This window comes from Urocampus carinirostris, chromosome 9 (genome assembly GCF_059441175.1).
Source record: "Urocampus carinirostris isolate Australia breed hairy pipefish chromosome 9, RoL_Ucar_1.0, whole genome shotgun sequence".
Taxonomy (NCBI): domain Eukaryota; kingdom Metazoa; phylum Chordata; class Actinopteri; order Syngnathiformes; family Syngnathidae; genus Urocampus; species Urocampus carinirostris.
Window position 1 is genome coordinate 6,088,784 of NC_142357.1, and position 20,121 is coordinate 6,108,904.

At 39.0% G+C, this 20,121-nt stretch overlaps 1 protein-coding gene across 4 annotated transcripts in view; it reads left to right on the top strand.

The window, feature by feature from the left end:
- LOC148359176 (teneurin-2-like) overlaps window positions 1-20,121 on the top strand; it is a 444,001-nt gene that overhangs the window by 315,663 nt on the left and 108,217 nt on the right. For all 4 annotated transcript variants that reach the window (XM_088344352.1, XM_088344353.1, XM_088344354.1 and 1 more), the window contains one exon: window positions 19,169-19,407. In XM_088344352.1, coding sequence (XP_088200478.1) covers window positions 19,169-19,407 — 239 coding nt within the window. The remainder of the gene's footprint in view (window positions 1-19,168; window positions 19,408-20,121) is intronic.

A 20,121-nucleotide genomic window follows, 5' to 3' on the forward strand; every position in this document is an offset into this window, starting at 1 on the left:
ATGTAGCAACGCACACGTTTAACTACTTAATGCAATTCCAATCTCATACACCGTATTTTGCGGTATATATTGAGCACCAGATTACTTTCAAAATGTGCCAAACTAGGGGTTTTTAGGTGCGCCTTGATTTTTGATAAATAGGAAGAAATGATAAAATATTGTAAAGAATGAGATAGTTTGTAGAGTTTGAGAGCAGAGATAAAAGAGAAGACTAAGTGGGTTTATTTTTCTTGTGTGAATTTGTGTGAGTATAAATAAGGGCACGCTCAGATTGTTGTTGTTTTGTGATAAAACACCCCATTTCCAGTTTGCCCCTCCTATAGGAAAATGATCGGTTTTACAGGCGTAAGCTATATTCTCAGGCCATATCCCCGCTAACTTCCTTGTGGGCTCCTACTTGAGAAGAGAAACACGATCAATAGAATGGGTGCAGCGACTCAAATTATCAGGTAGGAGTAGGAGTGAAAGTGGTTGGCCCTCTCAAATAAAATCAAAACTAGGCCATGTCTGCCATCTACAGGTGTACGATAATTTTATATATTAAACAAATGTGCTGCATTATATAAGTTTTAATATTGAGTTTGGGGAAAATGACTGATTTATTGTTTTATTTTTTAATCGGTTTAATTGTTCATATTTATCTAGTAATTGATTCAACTCCAAGTCTGTTCGGCGCTGCCAGGCAGCGATCCACAAAAATCATCACTAAATTAATATACTTGTGAAGCAATGGGTGCAATCCTTTTAGGACGGGTGTCACCAACTTATTTTTTTAAGCCGAGAGCTACTTTTAATTACTGATTAGCTTGAAGGGATACCAGTTTGCTACTCATTTCCCAAAATAACTATTTTGATTTCTATGTTGTTATTATGTTATCACCAGATTAGAACTAGAATTAATATATCCTCTGTCAACCACCAAAACAGTTAAAAATCAAACTTCCTAGAAAATTCTCACTGCAGGTCTTATTAAAGGGACCATGTGCATTATTTAGCGCCTCTGAGAGGTAAGAAATAAACGGCTTGAAAAATAAGTCAAAAGCTTTAACTATCATACAAACATGCATTTTTTTAAATACTCTTAGGTTGAAAAATTTTAATGTATTTGACATACCGTAGGGCTCAGCTCGACAGAGCTGACATCTTTGTCGGCCATCTTGCTGCAACTAATACCCGCAAAAAAACTAAAACCTTACGAAAGGCTTGGAAGAAAACATGACAAGAAAATATTGCCGCTTTTTGGTCACTTTCTGCCTTCGTAGTTTGTATCCTTCCTTCTGTTTTCGGTTGCACTACACAATACAGAAACATCTAATGTCAAAAAAAATACTCACTGCCCTTTTTAAACAGACAAAATTAATTATAAAACCTTGTTTATTTTACATACCAAAAGAGAGGCAATTATGAGACTGAAAAAATAACCTAAAGTACCATAATATTTAGTATAAAGTACTCTAGTACCATTAGGGATCAACATCAAAATTTAGGGTCCAAACTGAAAATGTGAAACAATTGCCCGAAAAAAACTAAACAAAAACACTGAAATCAGTTGGAAATTAAACAAAAAACAAAAACATTTGAAAGCTCAATATAAAATTACAAATAAATGACTGTTTAGATGCTAAAGTATTTATTTCAATCAATTATCACAAAACGAAATAGGCAGTTTTGAATCAACATTTTGACAATGTGAAATTGGTTTTATTATGCACTTTTATCATGATGAGAGTTAAGGATTTTGTTTCTAAATGTTTTATGCCAGCTGTTTGTCTTTTTGTGGCTTCCTCAACAACTAAATATCTTACGGCTCTGAATACAAGTAAAGTGTTTGATCATATTTTTTGTTATATTTAGTTTACATTCCTTATGATAAAGCCAATTTTGGATGTGATAATGATATATTGCGTTTTATATTGGTGCGGTGTCAAATCAGGGAGGTGTTTCAATACTCACACTCTTCCAGTTGAGGGAGTTTAACACCCACTTTCCCCACTGTTATGTCTCAGGCAACTTCCAGCAACTCTGCCTCTCTGCCCTGCAGTGTTTGTGCTTAACTAGCTGTCTCTTCAGTTGTTCCTTTAAAGCATTTTTTTACATTTTTGAGTGCTCGCCAGTTTCCAGACAATCTACCAACAGCAACCGATTTTGACTGAACTTTCACAGAGTACAGACAATTGTGTGTATCACTATATGAAAAGGTAGACTTCCAAATGAACAATGGGACCCTTATCTGAAAAAAATAAAATGGCGACTTCAAAAGCCCATGACTTTATTAACTTTGTGAAGCAGCTACTGGGTTGCCAATGGTTTCTTAATTTTCCTCATGCTCAAGTTTTTATGTTTTTCCTTAGGGCCCGGTCACACAGCCGTTTGCGTCTGTATCGCGGGTAAAATTTTGCAGGGTTTTTTTGCCCGTGGTTGCCCGCGATGGAAAATGCGCAAAATTGGCCAACCCGCTGTTCATCGGTGGTATGCCCGCAAAACAGACGCCGGCGACTGTTCCGCTTCCTCATTGCGTCATTTCCGCGTCATTTTCTCGTGTGGACCACGTTTATAAAAGCTGCCGAGCCGGCGTTATGCCGAGATTTGCATCCCCTCGCTACTACAACCACTTTTACCTCGTTTTATCTCACTTTTAGGGAATTTAATGGCGAACATATAACCAAAACCACTTCGTCTTGCATTTGTTGGGAATGTAATACAACTTAAACCATTCCGTCTTTGTATTTGTTGTGAATGTAATCGAACGGTAATGCACGCCGTATACAAATCACTTTTGAGCAGGTAACATGTTTATTTTACCTTTTTCTATTCAAATCGCTCGTATTGAAACTGTTATGCACTCTACCATAAAGCTCATTTCTGCATAATAAGCTTTACGGTAGAGTGCATAACAGTTCTCAAGAGTGATTTATATGATTTATATCTCAAAGCGTTCAATAGCGTCCGCTCCACAGGCAGGAATTTCTGGCCGTGATTCAGCCTCGATACAGACGCAAACGGCTGTGTGACCGGGCCCTTACCCTCATGTAGGTTACAGATCAGAGAATGTTATAATGGTGGTGTGTTGGGACCTTGTTATGATTAACCCTTTTGGTATGTGTTTTTTGTGACACAATGCATGTAATTACTTGGACGTCAACTCAAAGTGTGATCACTTAGGCATGTCAAGTCAAATCAAATCATGTTTATTTGTATAGCCCTTAATCACAAAGAGTCTCAAAGGGCTGCACAGACCACAGATGATTGCAGACCACAGACTATTATACACCATCCCCTGATCCAAAACCTACGTGAGGGCAAGGAAAAACTCAAAAACCTCAACATGAGGAAAATGAAGAAACCTTGAGAAGCGACCGCACATGAGGTGATCCCCCTTCCAGGATGACCAGGCCACTCAAAAGGTTCAGCAGCATCAGACCTATGAACACATGTATATTTTTTGTTTGCTATTCTTTTCAATTCAAGTTTTTATACAATAGAAGTTTCTTCCAAAACCGTGCACAAACCATGTCAGTGTACATGTTCTGGATGTGAACTTTAAGAGTGATAACTTGGCCGTTGATTTATTTTTGTTGTTGTTGTTTTTTACTTCCAACAACTCAAAAGCTTCAGTGGCTACAGGCCTATCCCTACATATGTTTGCAATACCAGCAATTACCATCAAGCTTTAAGGAGCTACTACATTCAGAATGGAATCCTGCAGTCAGTAGTTTGGAGGCAAAAATAGTAATTGGGCTTGGTAGCAACCACCTCGTGCATTAGTGTGAACATGCAACTAAACATTTTACTTCACATACAATTGATTTCACGGTACTGAAGAGGAAAATACCAAAATCCGAGGAAACACATTGAAATACACCAGGTTTATTAAAAATCAAAGATTATGAATTATAATGGATGTCCATATGTGCAAATAATGTGCATACAATGATTTGTGTGCAGTATTTTGTTGGCTCCCAAATGCAATAACATATAACTCACAGCACAATGCCATTTTGAAAATATACAATTTTTCACAACACAAGGGGAAATTAGAGCTCCCAAGTATTTACTTTCAAAGTGGTCTTTGATTGAAAATGCAAAAAAAAAAGAAAAATGTACATAAGATGTACTGTACCTGCATGCCACGAAGTGTAAGTGTCATACAACAAAACACGATTTGACTTAATTGCTAATGATGCTCACTTCTTGTAAATACAAAACTATTTTCAATTGTTATTTGCTTTTACTCAATAAATTTTACATTCTCAGAATATATTTCCAACGTTTAAGATTCGTATTGAAGAGAGGTGTTACGGCCAACAGTTGGCCGAAGTTAATTAATTCAGTATCGGACTATTTCTATTTTAACAGTAGAATAGGCCCATTTTAGTCTTAAAAAATACTTAACTACACGTTAGCCGTCAATGTCACGCAATGCTCGGGTGGGATGACGCTTAACACTGAAAAACAGATGATAAATGTGGTCAGATCAACAAGCTTCTCCTGCAACTGGTAATCGTGGAGTCATGTGGGGCAGCCTTGTGAGGGATGGGCGCCACCAAGCCGTACATGTCCAAGAGAAACCACAGGAAGTCATGCCTTAGAGACCCTGGCTCTTAAGGGACCCTTGAACCGTAATACAATTTGATGCTCTGCCTATTGAATACTACTTTACGGTTGCACAATCAAACTCTGCAGGTTGTTAAAGAAGCTGCCATAACAGCTAACTTTGATGCATAAGCTTTTGTGAAAATAATGACACGCATCAAACAAATGGCTATTGTTCCTCATCCATCTGTTAATCTGCTTTGTAGCGATTCCCATAACCGTTGTTGTAAACAATTCTCAGGGTGATATCCTTGAGCCCTTTGTTTAACGCTCAGATCTGACTTCACCTCGAGTTGACTTCCCATTAGTTGTCTTCTGATGATCACTGTTCCCCGAGTACAGATCTATCCAAATCAACATGTTGAGAACCGTACAAATAGACGCATGCTTGCAAAAGAAACATCTGCGCTCATGGGAAATGCTTGATTTGACTTCCTGCTAATTATCCAGCACGCTCTCTGTTCTGTGGTTAATTGCCCAGGTCCTCTTCTATATCAAAAAGGGTTGCAAAAGAGTAAAAATGCATCATCTGTTCTTCTAATCTTCAGTCCCTTGTCCGTCCTTCGTTTTTTTGTTTTTTTTTCATTTTTCACCCCCGATACAAATGCAAATGTTGTGCTTTCAAGCACATGCAGGGCAATCTCACAAAAGAAAAACACACATCGGTGGTGATTGTTTGTGCGTGGGCAGGACTCCCTGCGTGTGAATGGTTGTGTGCGTGAAGGTTGCGTGCGTAAGCTGAAAGCCGGGTAGAAGTCGTTACTTGCCGCTCGGAGCCATGCAGGAGGAAAAGGGTAGCTGAAGGGGTCTCTGTCAGCACTCTCTAATTGTGTGTGACGTTTCCATGCTGGACCACCGAGGACAATTTCACTGCGCTCGGACACATTCAAGCACACACAAAAATAAACTGGCTTAATGATACAGAGCTGTGATTGCCAGCTGCCTGCTATGATAGAAAGCCTCCATGGTCCTCTGCAACATAAATCAATGTCAATTACCTCCCCAGAGTGCATTAGACACTTTCCATGCCTGGTAGTAATTAGAATGGCTTGTGGACATATTTTCATCTCACAGTGGCCCCTCTGCATGCAAAAGGACGACTAAAACACAGATAGCGGGTTGACTCAGATGAAATGTAACCGATTGGCTTTTTTTTCGCGTATCACAGGCATTGCGTTTAATCACCGCCAGCAGTGTCACGTAGTGAGTGGAATTCCGGCTTTTTAGAGAACTGGCTCTTTTGGCTCCCACACGATTGTTCAGATGTTTTTGTTTTTAATGTTATAATAACTATAACAACGAAACATTATGCACAAAAATCATTTTGAAAATGTAATATTATACTACATTATAATATCATTTATTGTTCAAAATACAGTGAACTTATATCTCATCTAAACTTCCAAATTGGTTTGACGAAGCAAACAACACATTGGGCCGCCACTTGTATTGACCAGTCACGAGTGCCTACAAGAGAGAGACAGAGAGAGAGAGAAAGAGAGTTTCAATGGGAGCCATCACTCACTTAAGAAAAGCCGGCTAGTAGAGCCGGTCACTCGCGAACGACGCACCATTCGTATCACAGTGGTGAAAATGAGTGTGAAAGCTGCTTGACCTTGATGCCTGTGTGCATGTGCGCACAGGGGCTTCTTACGTTTGGGTTTGTGTTCGCTTATGCATACTTATTAATATTGATAGCTTTGTCACTGAGAGCTAGTTATTTTTAGAGAACAACCTCATGTTTCTTTCTGCTTGCTTTCCCTCAGCCTATGTCAAGTTTTTCACTCCTATGGTCTGTGGTCTGTTTTCCCTTGTTGTCACGAAACTCACTTGACAGGTAGAAAGGGGACCATGCGAGTAGAAAAATAATACTAACGATAAAGCGTGATTTCATTCCAACACTAGGTAGCATGCAATGATGGGAAGGCGATAGACAGTCCGGGCTGAATGAATAATTGATAGCAAGTGCAGTGCTGTTCCCGTCCAACATCAGAGTACGTCACCTGTTTTCGCTGCCTGTTTTAGATGAGAAGCTGCTGTGTTTCTGTACTGCGCGAAAAGGTCCCCAGTTCGAGACTGCGTGGAAACATTTATTGGCCTGGAGAGGGATGGGCGCCACAAGGTTGTACTTGCCCGAAACACACAACAGGAAATGGAAATTGTGCCCCTACGACCCTACTTTTGCATACGACTGTATCTCTGTTTTGTTGGCATTTTTGAAAACTACTGAAGTTGTTTTTTTGCAGTGCTACTGTAGAAATAATCTGTAATACTGTTTTTGTATCATAGTATTACTGTATTTGTATTTCTGTAGTTTTTCTCTGGTCTTTTTTTCTCATCAGACTGAAGACAAAATCATATATTAGGTCCTTGTTTTTGAGCACAATTTCGATACATAGTTTTCTAATAATTTTGAAGTATTGTGTAGTCGTATCTTTGTTGCAGACATACAAAGGGACAATGCGGACAAAGTTGGCACCAAAAAAAAAAACATTTTTATTATTAATACAATATTTACTATACATTGTTTTTGAGCGGGCCGGATGAAAAGCCTGCTGGGCAGCATGTGGCCCACGAGCTGCAGTTTTCTCCTCCCTGCTCTGGGTGCTCAGCAACCTCAAAGCTCTGAACCTAAAATAGATAGATAGATAGATAGATAGATAGATAGATAGATAGATAGATAGATAGATAGATAGATAGATAGATAGAGAGAGAGAGAGAGAGAGAGAGAGAGAGAGAGAGAGAGAGAGAGAGAGAGAGAGAGAGAGAGAGAGATACTTTATTCATCCCCGAAGGGAAATTCACATTTCCAGCAGCATCCCTGAGCTGAGAACAATACAATAATAAAGCAAAAAGAATATAATATACAAATACCCAGTGTGACGTGCAAATGCCCACTGTAGCATGTTATATAGAAAAACTAAATAGTGCTACACAGAATACATATTGCAATAAGATTCGGTAATATGCAATGTAGGTGGTGTGGTTTAATGTGGGCTTTTACTCTGCCGGGTAGAGTTAAAGAGCCTCATGGCATGAGGAAGAAAAGATCTCTTCAGTCTGTCCGTAGTACAAGACAGTGACAGCAGTCTGTCGCTGAAAGTGCTCTTCTGTCTGGAGATAATGCTGTGTAGTGGATGCGATGGATTGTCCATGATTGACCGCAGCTTTTGCAGTGCCCGTCTCTCAGCTACTGTTGTTAGACAGTCCAGCTCTTTGCCCACAACAGAGCTCGCTTTCCTAGCCAGTTTATTGAGACGAGAGAGACTTGCCCCTGGGCCAGGGTAACACTAGGAGGAAACTGACACATTATATAAATTCATCCATATAGACAATATGTATGTGTTCACGGATCCCTTAACCACAAGGGTCATGGGCAAGTACAGCCTGGCGAGAAACAGAACAGTACTGGTTTCCATGTTTACCTGTAGCAGGAGAAACCTTCTGATCTGACTCAGGTACAGCAGCGTCATCATCTGGTAGCCGTTGTTTTTTTTATTTATTTTTTTTATGTTAAGCGTTACATGAGCCAGAACTTGGCACTGATAGGCAGAAACATGTGTGTGAAGATACAGATACTAGATCCTAAATCACTCAGGAAAAACTAATATGCATTGCATCACGTTTTTTAATTTTAATTTTTTATGTTAAGTGTTACATGAGCCAGTACTTGGCACTGATAGGCAGCAACATGTGTATGAAAATACTGATACTAGATCCTAAATCAAATGATATCATTATAAATCAGCATAAATCAAAGCGGCGCCGCCGTGAGCGGCAGCCTTTCCAGCAGCTACCCTCGTTATCTCGCACTTTTTGTGATTTATTGTTTTATTGTCTGCTTCTATCTTCGGTGTTTTTTGTCCCGTTTGACAACTACACTTTGGATTACCTTCAATCCTATGGACATGTGTTTTAACGCACAAAAATGTGTTTATTCGAGGAATCAACTCCTTGCCCTGAAGAATTCTCGTGCCGGCGTGATAAGGGGGCCTATCGCGGATGGAGAGCCGGAGCTAGCTAAGCAGCTAGCGGCGTTATAAGTCTTCGGTACCGTCCATAATCATGGTAAATGTGAACTTTATACCAAATAAGACTGACGAACTGGCTGTGCTGGTGAAAAACATAAAAGCGCACAGGGAGTGCAGTTGCTGTGTTTTACGGAAACGTGGCTCACATTTAGCATCCCGGACGCTAACGTTTAGCCACCCGGAGCTACCCGGACCGGAGCTTCAGCGCTGTTAGACAGAGACACGAAAGCCTGTGGGAAGCGGAGAGGAGGTGGACTCGCTAACATGAGGTGTTGTTTTCCTAGGCACAAAAATTTCCATCTGCCGCAGGGACGTCGAACTTTTGGACTAGCGTGTGACGTCATCCACTCCGCTAAACTACAACAAGCACCCCGAGGGCATCATGTTAATCTGTTAATGAACAACAAGGGAGACTGCTGGAAGTGTGAATTTCCCTACGGGGATGAATAAAGTATCTATCTATCGAAATCACTCGGAAAAAAAAATAATACGCATTGCATCACTTGCGGCTTTCAAATCTTTTTTGAAAAACAAACTTTAATGTTACGTCCTTTGCTTTTGCGACATATCAAAGGGTCAAAGGCTCTCTGTCCAGTATGAAATGAAATGATGAAATGATCTGCATTTATATAGCGCTTTTCAAATCAATGACTTCCCAAAGCGCTTTACATTGTGCTTCACATTTCCCAATAGCGGCCGTGATCTGTGCAGCCATGTAAGGCGCTAACCTGCTTATTGGGGGTAATTGGGGGTTCAATGTCTTACCCAAGGACACTTCGACATGTAACACGGACAAGCCGGGATTCGAACAGTAGAGTAAAGTCACCCTTGAAGTCTCAAAGGGCTGTACATACTAGAGACTATTATTACATCATCATCTGGTCTAAAGACTACATGAGAGCAAGCAAAAACTGAAAACTTTAGCAAAAGGAAAATAAAAAAAAACCTCGAGAAGCGGCCGCACATCAGGCAACTGTAATGGCTCCTTCCAAAATAGATTTTAAAAAATGATTTAAAATAACTTATGGGGGCGACAGTAGCTCAGTAGGTAAAGCGCTCGTCCTGGGTCAAGAGGTCACAGGATAGATTCCCAGCTCCTCCATGTTATTTGTCGAAGAGACCTTGGACAAGACACTGTATCCCGAATGCCCCTGATTAGCCGGTAGTTGCCTTGCATGGCTGACGCTGCTATCGGTGTGTGTGAATGGGTAAGTAAGCACATTGTAAAGTGCTCTGAGAAGTCTCTTTTGCGCATGTGCACTAGGCATTGGTAGGATGTCTCCACAATTTAGGACGTTTCAGTTGATTTACACGATACAGCCACATCTAGTGGTCAAATATTACTCACTGCTCCTTTAACTATCCTTGTCCGAAAACCTACTGTTGTAGAACACGGTTTTCTGCTATCCGCCAAATCACGTCAAGTCTTTTGGGATCATGTCACCATTCAAAAAAGCGACAAGTTTATAGGTAAATAGCAATTACAAATAGAGAATATCCCTTATCACCGAAAGAAAAGGCAAAATGTGGGGCTGGTGCGTCCATTGACTAATGATATCCGTGAACGAAACGACATTATGAGCCTGCTTTTTGAAGTGAATGAAGGGAGCTCCCCACCACTCAAAAGTTGGTTGAGACCCTTATTTCTCTTGTGATTGGTCAATATGCATTTTTTTGTGTGTTGTTGACTTTAAATCTGCTGAGTACAAAAACTATTTACATTTTTCTTAATGTATCCTTTTTATAGAATTATAAATACTGTGGAACCTCGGTTCTCGACCATAATCCGTTCCATTTCTTTGTACGAAAACCGATTTGTACGATCACTGAAGCCGTTTTTCCCATTAAAAGTAATGTAAAATTGTTTTAATCCGTTCCAACACCCTGAATGTTTATCTTGAATATTTAACGTAAAGCTAACCCATGCTAACCGTGCGTTCGCGTTAGCGTAATCTTCCGTACAAAAGATTACGCTATCACGAACGTGTAAAAATACAAAAATCAGGTCGTTTACACGTCATTTAGCACCCGGGTCTCCACAACAAGTGGTGAGCGGTTAAAGGATAAAGAAAAGAATTGTGAATAGGATTTCTTACCGGTCGGCAGAAGCCATGCTGTATTCCGGAAAGAAGGTAAACTCGCACACCTTCTTCATATTTTGCTATTATTTCTTTCTTAAATGCAATAGTTGTACGCACTACACAACTTTGCTGCTTGCACCAACCTTCTTCCGAGGCATAATTAGGGGTTAAAACACTCCCTTCACCGCTTTTGAAAAACAAAAACAGAAAAGGAGTGTGCGTTGCCGTGACAACAGTTCTTCACGAGGGGTGGGAGCAAACTACACTCGTACGCCGCTCAGCGTCGCCCCTAGCGTATCGGCGTTTGAACTCCGATTTTTTAAACGAAAAGCGAAGCAAGAATTTCTCAAAATTTTTGGTCGAGAACCGATTTGTTCGAACTGAGAGGCGTTCGAAAACCGAGGTTCCACTGTAGTTCGATTATATTCCCTGTGTTCTTCAGTTTTAATGTGTTTACATAGCCAAGTCATGTTTATTGTATAGCCCTTATACACAAGTAGTCTCAAAGGGGTGCACAGACCACATATTATTGCAAACTACAGACTATCATTACACTATCCCCTGATCTAAAACCTGCATAATGGCAAGGAAAAACTCAAAAACTTCATCATAAGGAAAATTAAGAAACCTTGAGGAAGGATAGCACATGAGGTAATCCCCCTTCCAGGATGACCAGGCTGCAACGGATGTTTCAATAACAAATAATACATAGATATTATCAACATAAAATATAGGCGAGTCATAAGCTATAGAATGTGTGTTTTAAGCCTAGATTTAAACAGTTCTATTGAGGTTGCAGATCGAATCTCAGGGGCAGAGCATTTCAAAACACCGCTGCCAGAATGGAGAACGCTCTCGAACCAAAATGTAAAGTTTATTTATTTTTGGTTCCTTTTTGATGTTTTATTTTTGTTTCTTTTTTTTTTGTTTCTTGTTTTTCTTTAGTTTCCCCTTTTTATAAGTCATTCTGTGCATACTTTTTCATAAGTCATGGTAATGTTGGGAGTAATGCAACAAAAACAACCTGAAGGACCCGTCACTTTTTAATGAGGCAACGAGGCGTGACAGAAATAGTTGCTTTCCCAGGTAACTAGTTACTTTTACTATAGAGTAATTCAGTTACTAACTGTAGTACCGTATTTTCCGCACTATATGGCGCACCATGTTATAAGGCGCACCTTCAATGAATGATATATTTTAAAACTTATGCCATACATAAGACGCACCCCATTATAAGGCGCTATAAGTGCATGCTGGTTTAAGATCAGGTAATTGTGCAATTTTGTAATTGTAATCCTGTGCAGTCCTTCGAGACATTTTTGGGATTAAGGGCTATTTACGGTAAATAAATGTGACGACTTGACTACAGTAGAGAATGTAGTTACTTTATGCAACCTCTAGATGTTGCCACGCTCAAGGGAATGTCAACAAAATATTCAAAAAGGTCAAACTTTATTAACAAACAAGCTTTCCACAACTCCATTCACTCCCAAAATAAATAAACAGCCGTTTTATTATTTTCTCTGAGGTAAAGCATTTTCGTGACACATCTTTGAACAACATCTACATATCATTTTATTTTTTGTCCATTTAGTCAACACGCAAAGAAAAAAACGTCTGATACTGTTATTTTAAATGAAACGTTAGTGCAATCGCAATAAAGTGACACTCGTAATGTGCAAAAACAACGAGTGCAAAGCAATAACATAATAACTGTAAAATGTAAAACGTAAACACACAAAAGAAAAACAAAGATCACTCTATAAGCTCCTCATCGACGAATCCCTCGAATTCTTCTTCTGCTGTGTTCGAATTGACCATATCTCAGTGAATGGGCCATCCAACACGTCCGGTGTTTTTGTGCCAGCGCCGTTGCCTTCATACGTATAGTTATCGTACTGACACTTCTGCTTGCCGCTCTTTGTTGAACAACCCACTGTTCAAGTGTCTCCTCTAACTCTGGCCATCTTGCTTTATTGCCACGGAAACTTTGTTGAGTTTTCCTTACTTGGCGGAGCTTATCTTCATCCTTTCTCCACTTCCGTACCATCGATTCATTTAAGTTTAACTCTCTCGCTGCCGCTCTATTGCCGTGTTGTGCTGCGTGACTGATCGCTTTGAGTTTAAACTCGGCGTTGTACGCGTGTCTCTTAACAGGAGCCATTTTCTTATACAAATGCACGTATGAAAGAGAATCTCGCTCTCTCTCTCTCTCTCGCTCTCTCTCTCTCTCAAACGTGACATTCTGAATAATTCTGCGTTTGTTTAAGGTAAATTGTGCTTTACATCTTCACCAGTCATAACCCTGGATTCAGACAAATACTGTATTTGTTGAATATGAATTAAGCAGTTTAATGGGGTAGCCATTTTGCCACTTAGTAAACAAATACAACACGAGCCCCGGCAACTACCAATCGTTTAATATTTCCCAGTATGCACAGCGCGAAAAATGGAGTCGGCGGCTGTTTCTCGTAGTTGCGAGACCTTGCGAATTTAATATTGAGCCATATATAAGGCGCACTGTGTTATAAGGCGCATGGTCAGCTTTTGAAAAAAAACAAGACTTTTAGGTGCGCCTTATAGTGCGGAAAATACGGTACTAAAAGTAGTGAGTAATTCTAACTAATTCATTTTTTTAAAGTAACATGCCCAATACTGCCAATAAATTAACATATTTAGCTGTGTGGATCACGCAGCTCACGTTTTGGTTATTTTGATTTTATACTCGTGCTAGTTGTATTTTGTATTTTGTATTTTAATTGGGAAATTCTTCAGGAACTTGAATTTCATTTGGTACACAGACTGGCAGACACAGAGACTGAGTGAAGATGTTTGGCAAGGTTAACTTTTACGAATGGTATGCATTATTCTCCCTTAAAGTTAGTTGCCCTATTCTTGTCACTTTTAATGAAAAATGTGTGCTTTTGTTATCATTTTACATCAAATTTAAGGTGGAATTTCTGACACTGTTATGGGTCAGCTTGGGCTCTGTATTGAATAATTCCAAATATAATTCAAAATCAAATAAATAAAAGGGCAGTCGGATTTATAGTGTGGTCACACTGTAAGGTGCTTTTATAAATACATATTTATATTCATGCAGTGTCAAACACAGGGACAATTATACAGAAGATAATTTCTGTTAGTCCTTGGAAGGGTGAGTCATGGAAGGCTCTGCACAGCTCGATTCCATTGTACACTCTGTTCTTCTTTCTTTTTTGGTTTGTAGTCAACTGTTTTGTGCTTTCAATATAAAAATGAGCAGTGTTAATTCACTTTTTGAATTTCAGTAATTTATTTATCTGTTGTTGTCATTACACTTGATATCTGTTAGACAATCTGCAAGGATCTGCTGAGTTACGTTTGAGCAATCGATGGCCATAATTGCTTCTATATATTGCGTCCCCTCATTGAGTTGTACGTGTCGATAAAGTGACAGAACACATATGAACATCCAAATTCAAACTGCCAAATCAAACCGTTTAGCAGTTCTACACCGTTCACACGTGCTCAAATGTGCCATGTGGCAAGGTAACTGACAGGTGAGGACATGAAGCACTGGAATAAATATCAGTAATGTATGTTAACAAAAACACATGCAGTACAATGTATCAAGTCCGGGGAGATAAAGGTTTCGGTCTCTTTTTTATTTTTGTTTGTTGTTTTTGTTTTTTTAAATGATAAGTACATATACGATGATAATTACTGTCAAAGTCTTGTCATTATCTTCACAACAATTTATTGTTTGTACTGTAATTAATTCACAGACACAGTATGTATGGAGAACTGATTCTGCACATGTAGAAATAAATGTTTAAAAAAATACCTACAAACATGCGCCATATAAATACCTGAACACCTCAATTTTATGTTTTTAACATATGGTGCAATGCTCAATCAGTCAAAAATATCACTGCCCACCATTGCAAAACATTTAATACAATGTCATGGCGGAAAGAGCGCCAAATCCTAACCACTAGACCACCAGTGATAGAGATAAAATATGAAAATGTGCTCCATTTTATCCAAGTACAACACGATTGTATTCATGGTACAGGAGACAAATGTTATAGAACGAAAATCAAGTCAAGTCAAGTCATGTTTATTTGTATAGATCTTAATCACATGGAGTCTCAAAGGGCTGCACAGACCACAGACTATTGCAAACTACAGACTATTATGACAGCATTACCTGATCTAAAACCTACATGAGGGCAAATAATACACAGATATTGTCAACATAAAATATAGGTTATTCATATGCTATAAAATAGAAGTGTGTTTTAAGCTTAAATTTAAACATTTCCTCTGAGGTTGCTGATCGAATCTCAATCGGAAGAGCATTCCACAGCACTGGGGCCCGAATGGAGATCGCTCTCGAACCTGCGGATCTCTTCTTGGCTCTTGGGATCACTAGTAGACCAGCATTTTCAGAGCGAAGGCTCCAGACCGGAACAAAGGGAGAAATTAAATCTGAAAGATATGAGGGAGCAAGTCCATGCATGATTTTGTATACTACCAACAGAACCTTAAAATCACATATTTAGCTAATAGGGAGCCAATGCAGGTTCGCTAAAATCGGGGCAATGTGATCAACCTTTGTTGTCTTAGTTAAAAGCCTCGCAGCAGCATTTTGTACCAGCTGAGGGCTCTTGATTTTGGACTGATTGATCGACAAGTGCAACAATAGGGAGCCAATGCAGGTTCGCTAAAATCGGGGCAATGTGATCAACCTTTGTTGTCTTAGTTAAAAGCCTCGCAGCAGCATTTTGTACCAGCTGAGGGCTCTTGATTTTGGACTGATTGATCGACAAGTGCAACAATCAACTGCAATGTCTCTTTTCACTGATCAATCAAAAGGGTAAAGGTTGAATGAATAAATGAAAACTTTATTTCGAACATTAAAATAAAAACAGGACAAAAACAATGACTCAACAACAAAATAATGTAACATAACATAACATTTGAAAATTAATGTAATTAATAGGGAAGAAGCAGACGCTTATCTTCCCTATTAATTACATTCTATAGATAGCTCCTCTTTTGTGTCTAAATACAACACAATCTCAAAGATACACACATTACATATTCAGATATCAATAATTATAATGACAACAATAGTCACATATTTTATACCCATCCCTCAACGTCATAATGCCAAATGTTTTTTTTTGGTTTGAACAAATGTATTGACACTAATAACAGCAAACAAACAATGTGAGGTTTTAACAACCCTTCTCGACAATCTTAACAGCAATCAAACATATTCACAATTTCGTTATATAACATCCGTCCAGTCCAAAATCATTACGACACCAATGATAACAAGGTTCCGTAAACTGGGCAGCATCTTCATTTGAATAATAATTTGTTGTGACAAAATACATGACATCATAAAACATGACATCATAAAACATGACAAAATGCATGACAAATTAAGCAACTAAATGTACAACAAAATACATAGATAGATAGATAGATAGATAGATACTTTGTTCATCCCCAAAGGGAAATTCACATTTCCAGCAGCATCCCTGAGCTGAGAACAATCGAGAACAATCATGCCAAATTACACGACAAATACATTGCAAATTGCCTGAAAAAATACACAGAAAATACACGATAACATACAGGACCAAATGAAAAAATGACTACCATAATAAATAAATGACAAAATGCATAAATATAAAAATGAACTACATTTGTGTCATATGCTAACTCACTGTTGCATGATTTCATGACTGAGCTTGTGGTTTTCTGCAAGTAAAGCATACAAATGGTAAAAGTAAGAAAAGGGTTCTTTCAAATACAATCCTAACGCCAACCCAAACCCTAGAAAAGATGACAAAGGAAGAATTCATTTTAGCGTGTCACACAGACATTTGCGGCTGAATCGCGGCTAAAATTTTGCGTTTTTTTTTTGCCCGTGGTTGCCCGCGATGGAAAATGCGCAAATTTGGCCAACCCGCTGTTCATCGGTGGTATGCCCTCAAAACACGCCGGCGACTGTTCCGCTTCCTCATCGCGTCATTTCTGCATCATTTTCTCTTGTGGACCACGGGTATAAAAGCTCCCGAGCCGGTGTTAAGCCCAAATCCTGAAATTTCTGGCCGTGGTTCAGCCTCAATACGCTCGTGAAAGGCTGTGTACCCGCGCTCTGAAGAATTGAGCAGCGTAAAACTTTTTCGCGCTGACAACCGTGCGCGTATTTCCGACCTCGTGTTAAGCACCGCTGTATCTCGTCTTAATGGCGAACTCAATGCGTCCAATAGCGTCCGCCTCAAAGGCAGAAATTCCTGGCCGTGATTCAGCCGCAAATGTCTGTGTGACCGGCCCCTAAGAAATGCACATACTAGCGTGTGCCACACAAGCAACTTGACAGAGGCTACAATGATGATTCATGCAAGAAGAAGGTGTCAACAAGGAGAATATTTTCAGATTCCGGACATAATAACATTAATTTAAATGTTCACATTTTGGCGCTATGGATTTCTATCATAGCAGATAACATTTTGAAGACTGATATGTAGAGTATTGCAGACAAAATATGAGCCACCAAAAGGCTTGATAATTTGATCGTCGTGGCGTTCTGGGCTAGTAGCTAGCTCCAATTAGCATTGCGGACAACTACAATTTTGATCCCCACTTTGCAGATGCATCATGGGTTTGCATATGTCGTACAGAAGTCAAGTCAAGTCATACTTATTTCTGTAGCCTGAAAGCCATTTTGAAGCAAAATGGGACATATGTTTTCTATTGTTATTTAAAGCCAATTTTGACCTGTAACATAAACTCAAAACGTCATCATCTCACTTTCTGTGCACTCGTGGAAGTGTGTCTTGCCACAAAGGACTTTCCTGTGTCCTTTTGAAAAAGTTTCTCTTTTCATTTCTACATTGTTTATTGTCAGTCAGAGCAATGGAAGACTGAAAAGGGAGCGTAAGAAGAAAAGGCTTTTGTTGAAAAATGAAAGGATGCATAATGTAAGATGCTTTACGCTTTCAGAAAAAAATAATAGCATGGAAAATGGGTGAGGAATAAAATGGAAAGTGAGAACCTAGAAGCGTGTGTGCACTGTCTAAGCAGGTGCAGCAAAAGCAGAGGATAATAGGTAATATGAGTGAAAGGATGATGGTTTAGATTCCTCTTTTTATCCCTTCTCTGAGCCTTGACCCCACTAGGGCAATGTGAACAGGGAAGAAGGACAACAGATTTGCCAAAGCCACCATATAGGAGGGACCAGCATTATAAGTTGAGGGAACGGAAGCTGAGCAAAGGAATTTAGGGGAAATAAAAGTGTATGCAGGTTTTGGAATGTAAGGGACAATGCTGGAGACACAATGAGGAAAATAAAATCGGACAAAATATTTGGACCACGTGCTGCACATGTTTTGACCACACTGCCACACCAGGGGTCGGCTACCCAAAATGTTGAAAGAGCCTTATTGGACCAAAAAAACTAAAACCGATTTTGTCTAAAGGGCAGGAAAATAAAAGTATTTTATTAAACTAATAATAAATGCAACATATGCCATATGTTTTTATACTAGCTATTTTGGATAGGTTTGAAGCAGTGCATCCTGTGGAGAATGATGCACTATGTGACTACTCGGTTGTATAATATTCCCTCAAGTTTGACTTCATTACTATATTATTAGGTTAAGGTACAAGTCATTTGATAAAATTAAACTAATGCAATAAAGAAATCCAATTTTCGATGCCAGTTACATTCTGAGGATTCGAAAAAACAACAACAAAATGGAACGTGTATAACAAATCCTGATCTGGGCTACAAAAAAAGTTCAATAAAATGTAGCATGCATTTATGACAAAAAATAAAAAAGCATCTTTGTGAAAAAGTAATATTTAATATAAATCACAATAATACAGTTTAAGTTTGCTTTATGTGCAAATGTTAAACAAGTCATTGCATCCTCTAATCTGTCTTTTGATAGTAAATCAATGCAGTCAGCCTGCGGCCCGAGCAACAAACAAAAATAATATCCCATAGTGTCCTTGAAAATCTATACTGACAAAAATAAGAAATCACTTAATAAAAACAGCTACTTTATTACTAGAAAAAAAAGTGATTTTGACAGACTTGTAGATTACAGATGCGTTTAAGTTCTGCATTGCTAATAAGTTTTCCAAGCAGGAGTTTAAACCTGAGAGTAATGATTTCAACATCAAAATATATAACTTTTTACTTTTTGAGCCATGGGTTGCAAACCCTCCTGCCTCGGCTTTTATTGGTTCTGGAACATGGCACGTCCACAAATGTATTTACATATTTATATATATTTTTAAGACCATTGGTTTCTGATGCCTAAGCGACAAGCATTGAATGCATACAAATATGCTAAACAAAATGTGGGAAAAAAACTCAGCTTGTTGGTGTGACAGCTTTACACACCCTTTGCATTGACAACTAACATCTTTTGTGTCTTGTTTTCTTGTCTTCAGGCACTTCTTATTCAAAACATCATCAGGGACCACCCCGCTGTTCAGTAGCTCCTCTCCCGGCTACCCTCTCACTTCTGGTACAGTGTATTCTCCGCCTCCCCGTTTGCTACCCAGAAACACATTTTCCCGCTCGGCCTTCAAACTAAAAAAGCCGTCCAAGTACTGCAGTTGGAAATGTGCTGCAGTCACAGCCATCGCTGCAGCTGCCCTGCTGGCCATCTTGTTGTCCTACTTTATTGGTAAGTATTTTTCACCAGTATCACCCATCAAGATTGCATCCAGCAAATGTATCAAAAAAACAACCTCATTCCAGGATAAAATTCCATCAAAAACAGTAGTTGTAGTAGTTGAAAAAAATAAAAATTCACCATGAGTGAAAAGACATATTCATTTTATTGTGGCATCTGCAAGAGCAAACTACTGATTAATGGACAACAGTGCATACAAACCCAATCTGCTATAACAGCAGACATAACACTAGTTTCCTCCTCTGTTAGAATGACCAAATGCAATGTTAATTCAAATTTGGAACAGTCTTAGATGAATTGCGCTAAATCAATCTGCTATCAAAACAAAAATACTACAATCTTGCCTGATAAAACATGAACTGGAACTTGAGTGAGAACATGTGTTCCTTTCACTGGAGGTCTAGCACCACAACTCACATAAAGAATGTAATTTAAATTCTAGGTGGAGACAACTTTAGTACAGAAAGCCATAAGTTCAGGAGTTAGGCCGATTTGAATCAGTACTACCATGGACGGATTCACATGAAATATACAGTTGCCAAAATTTTGGTTTCAAAGCATGTCTTGCTGAGTTATAACTGGACAGAAGAAGTAGCAAATTTTTCATGCCGCGCTTGAACGCTGCATTTTGGCATAACAATGTTGTAACTCGTAAATTGCACACAACACTTTGAAAGACAGCTGGACTTGTCTGCCAACAAGCTG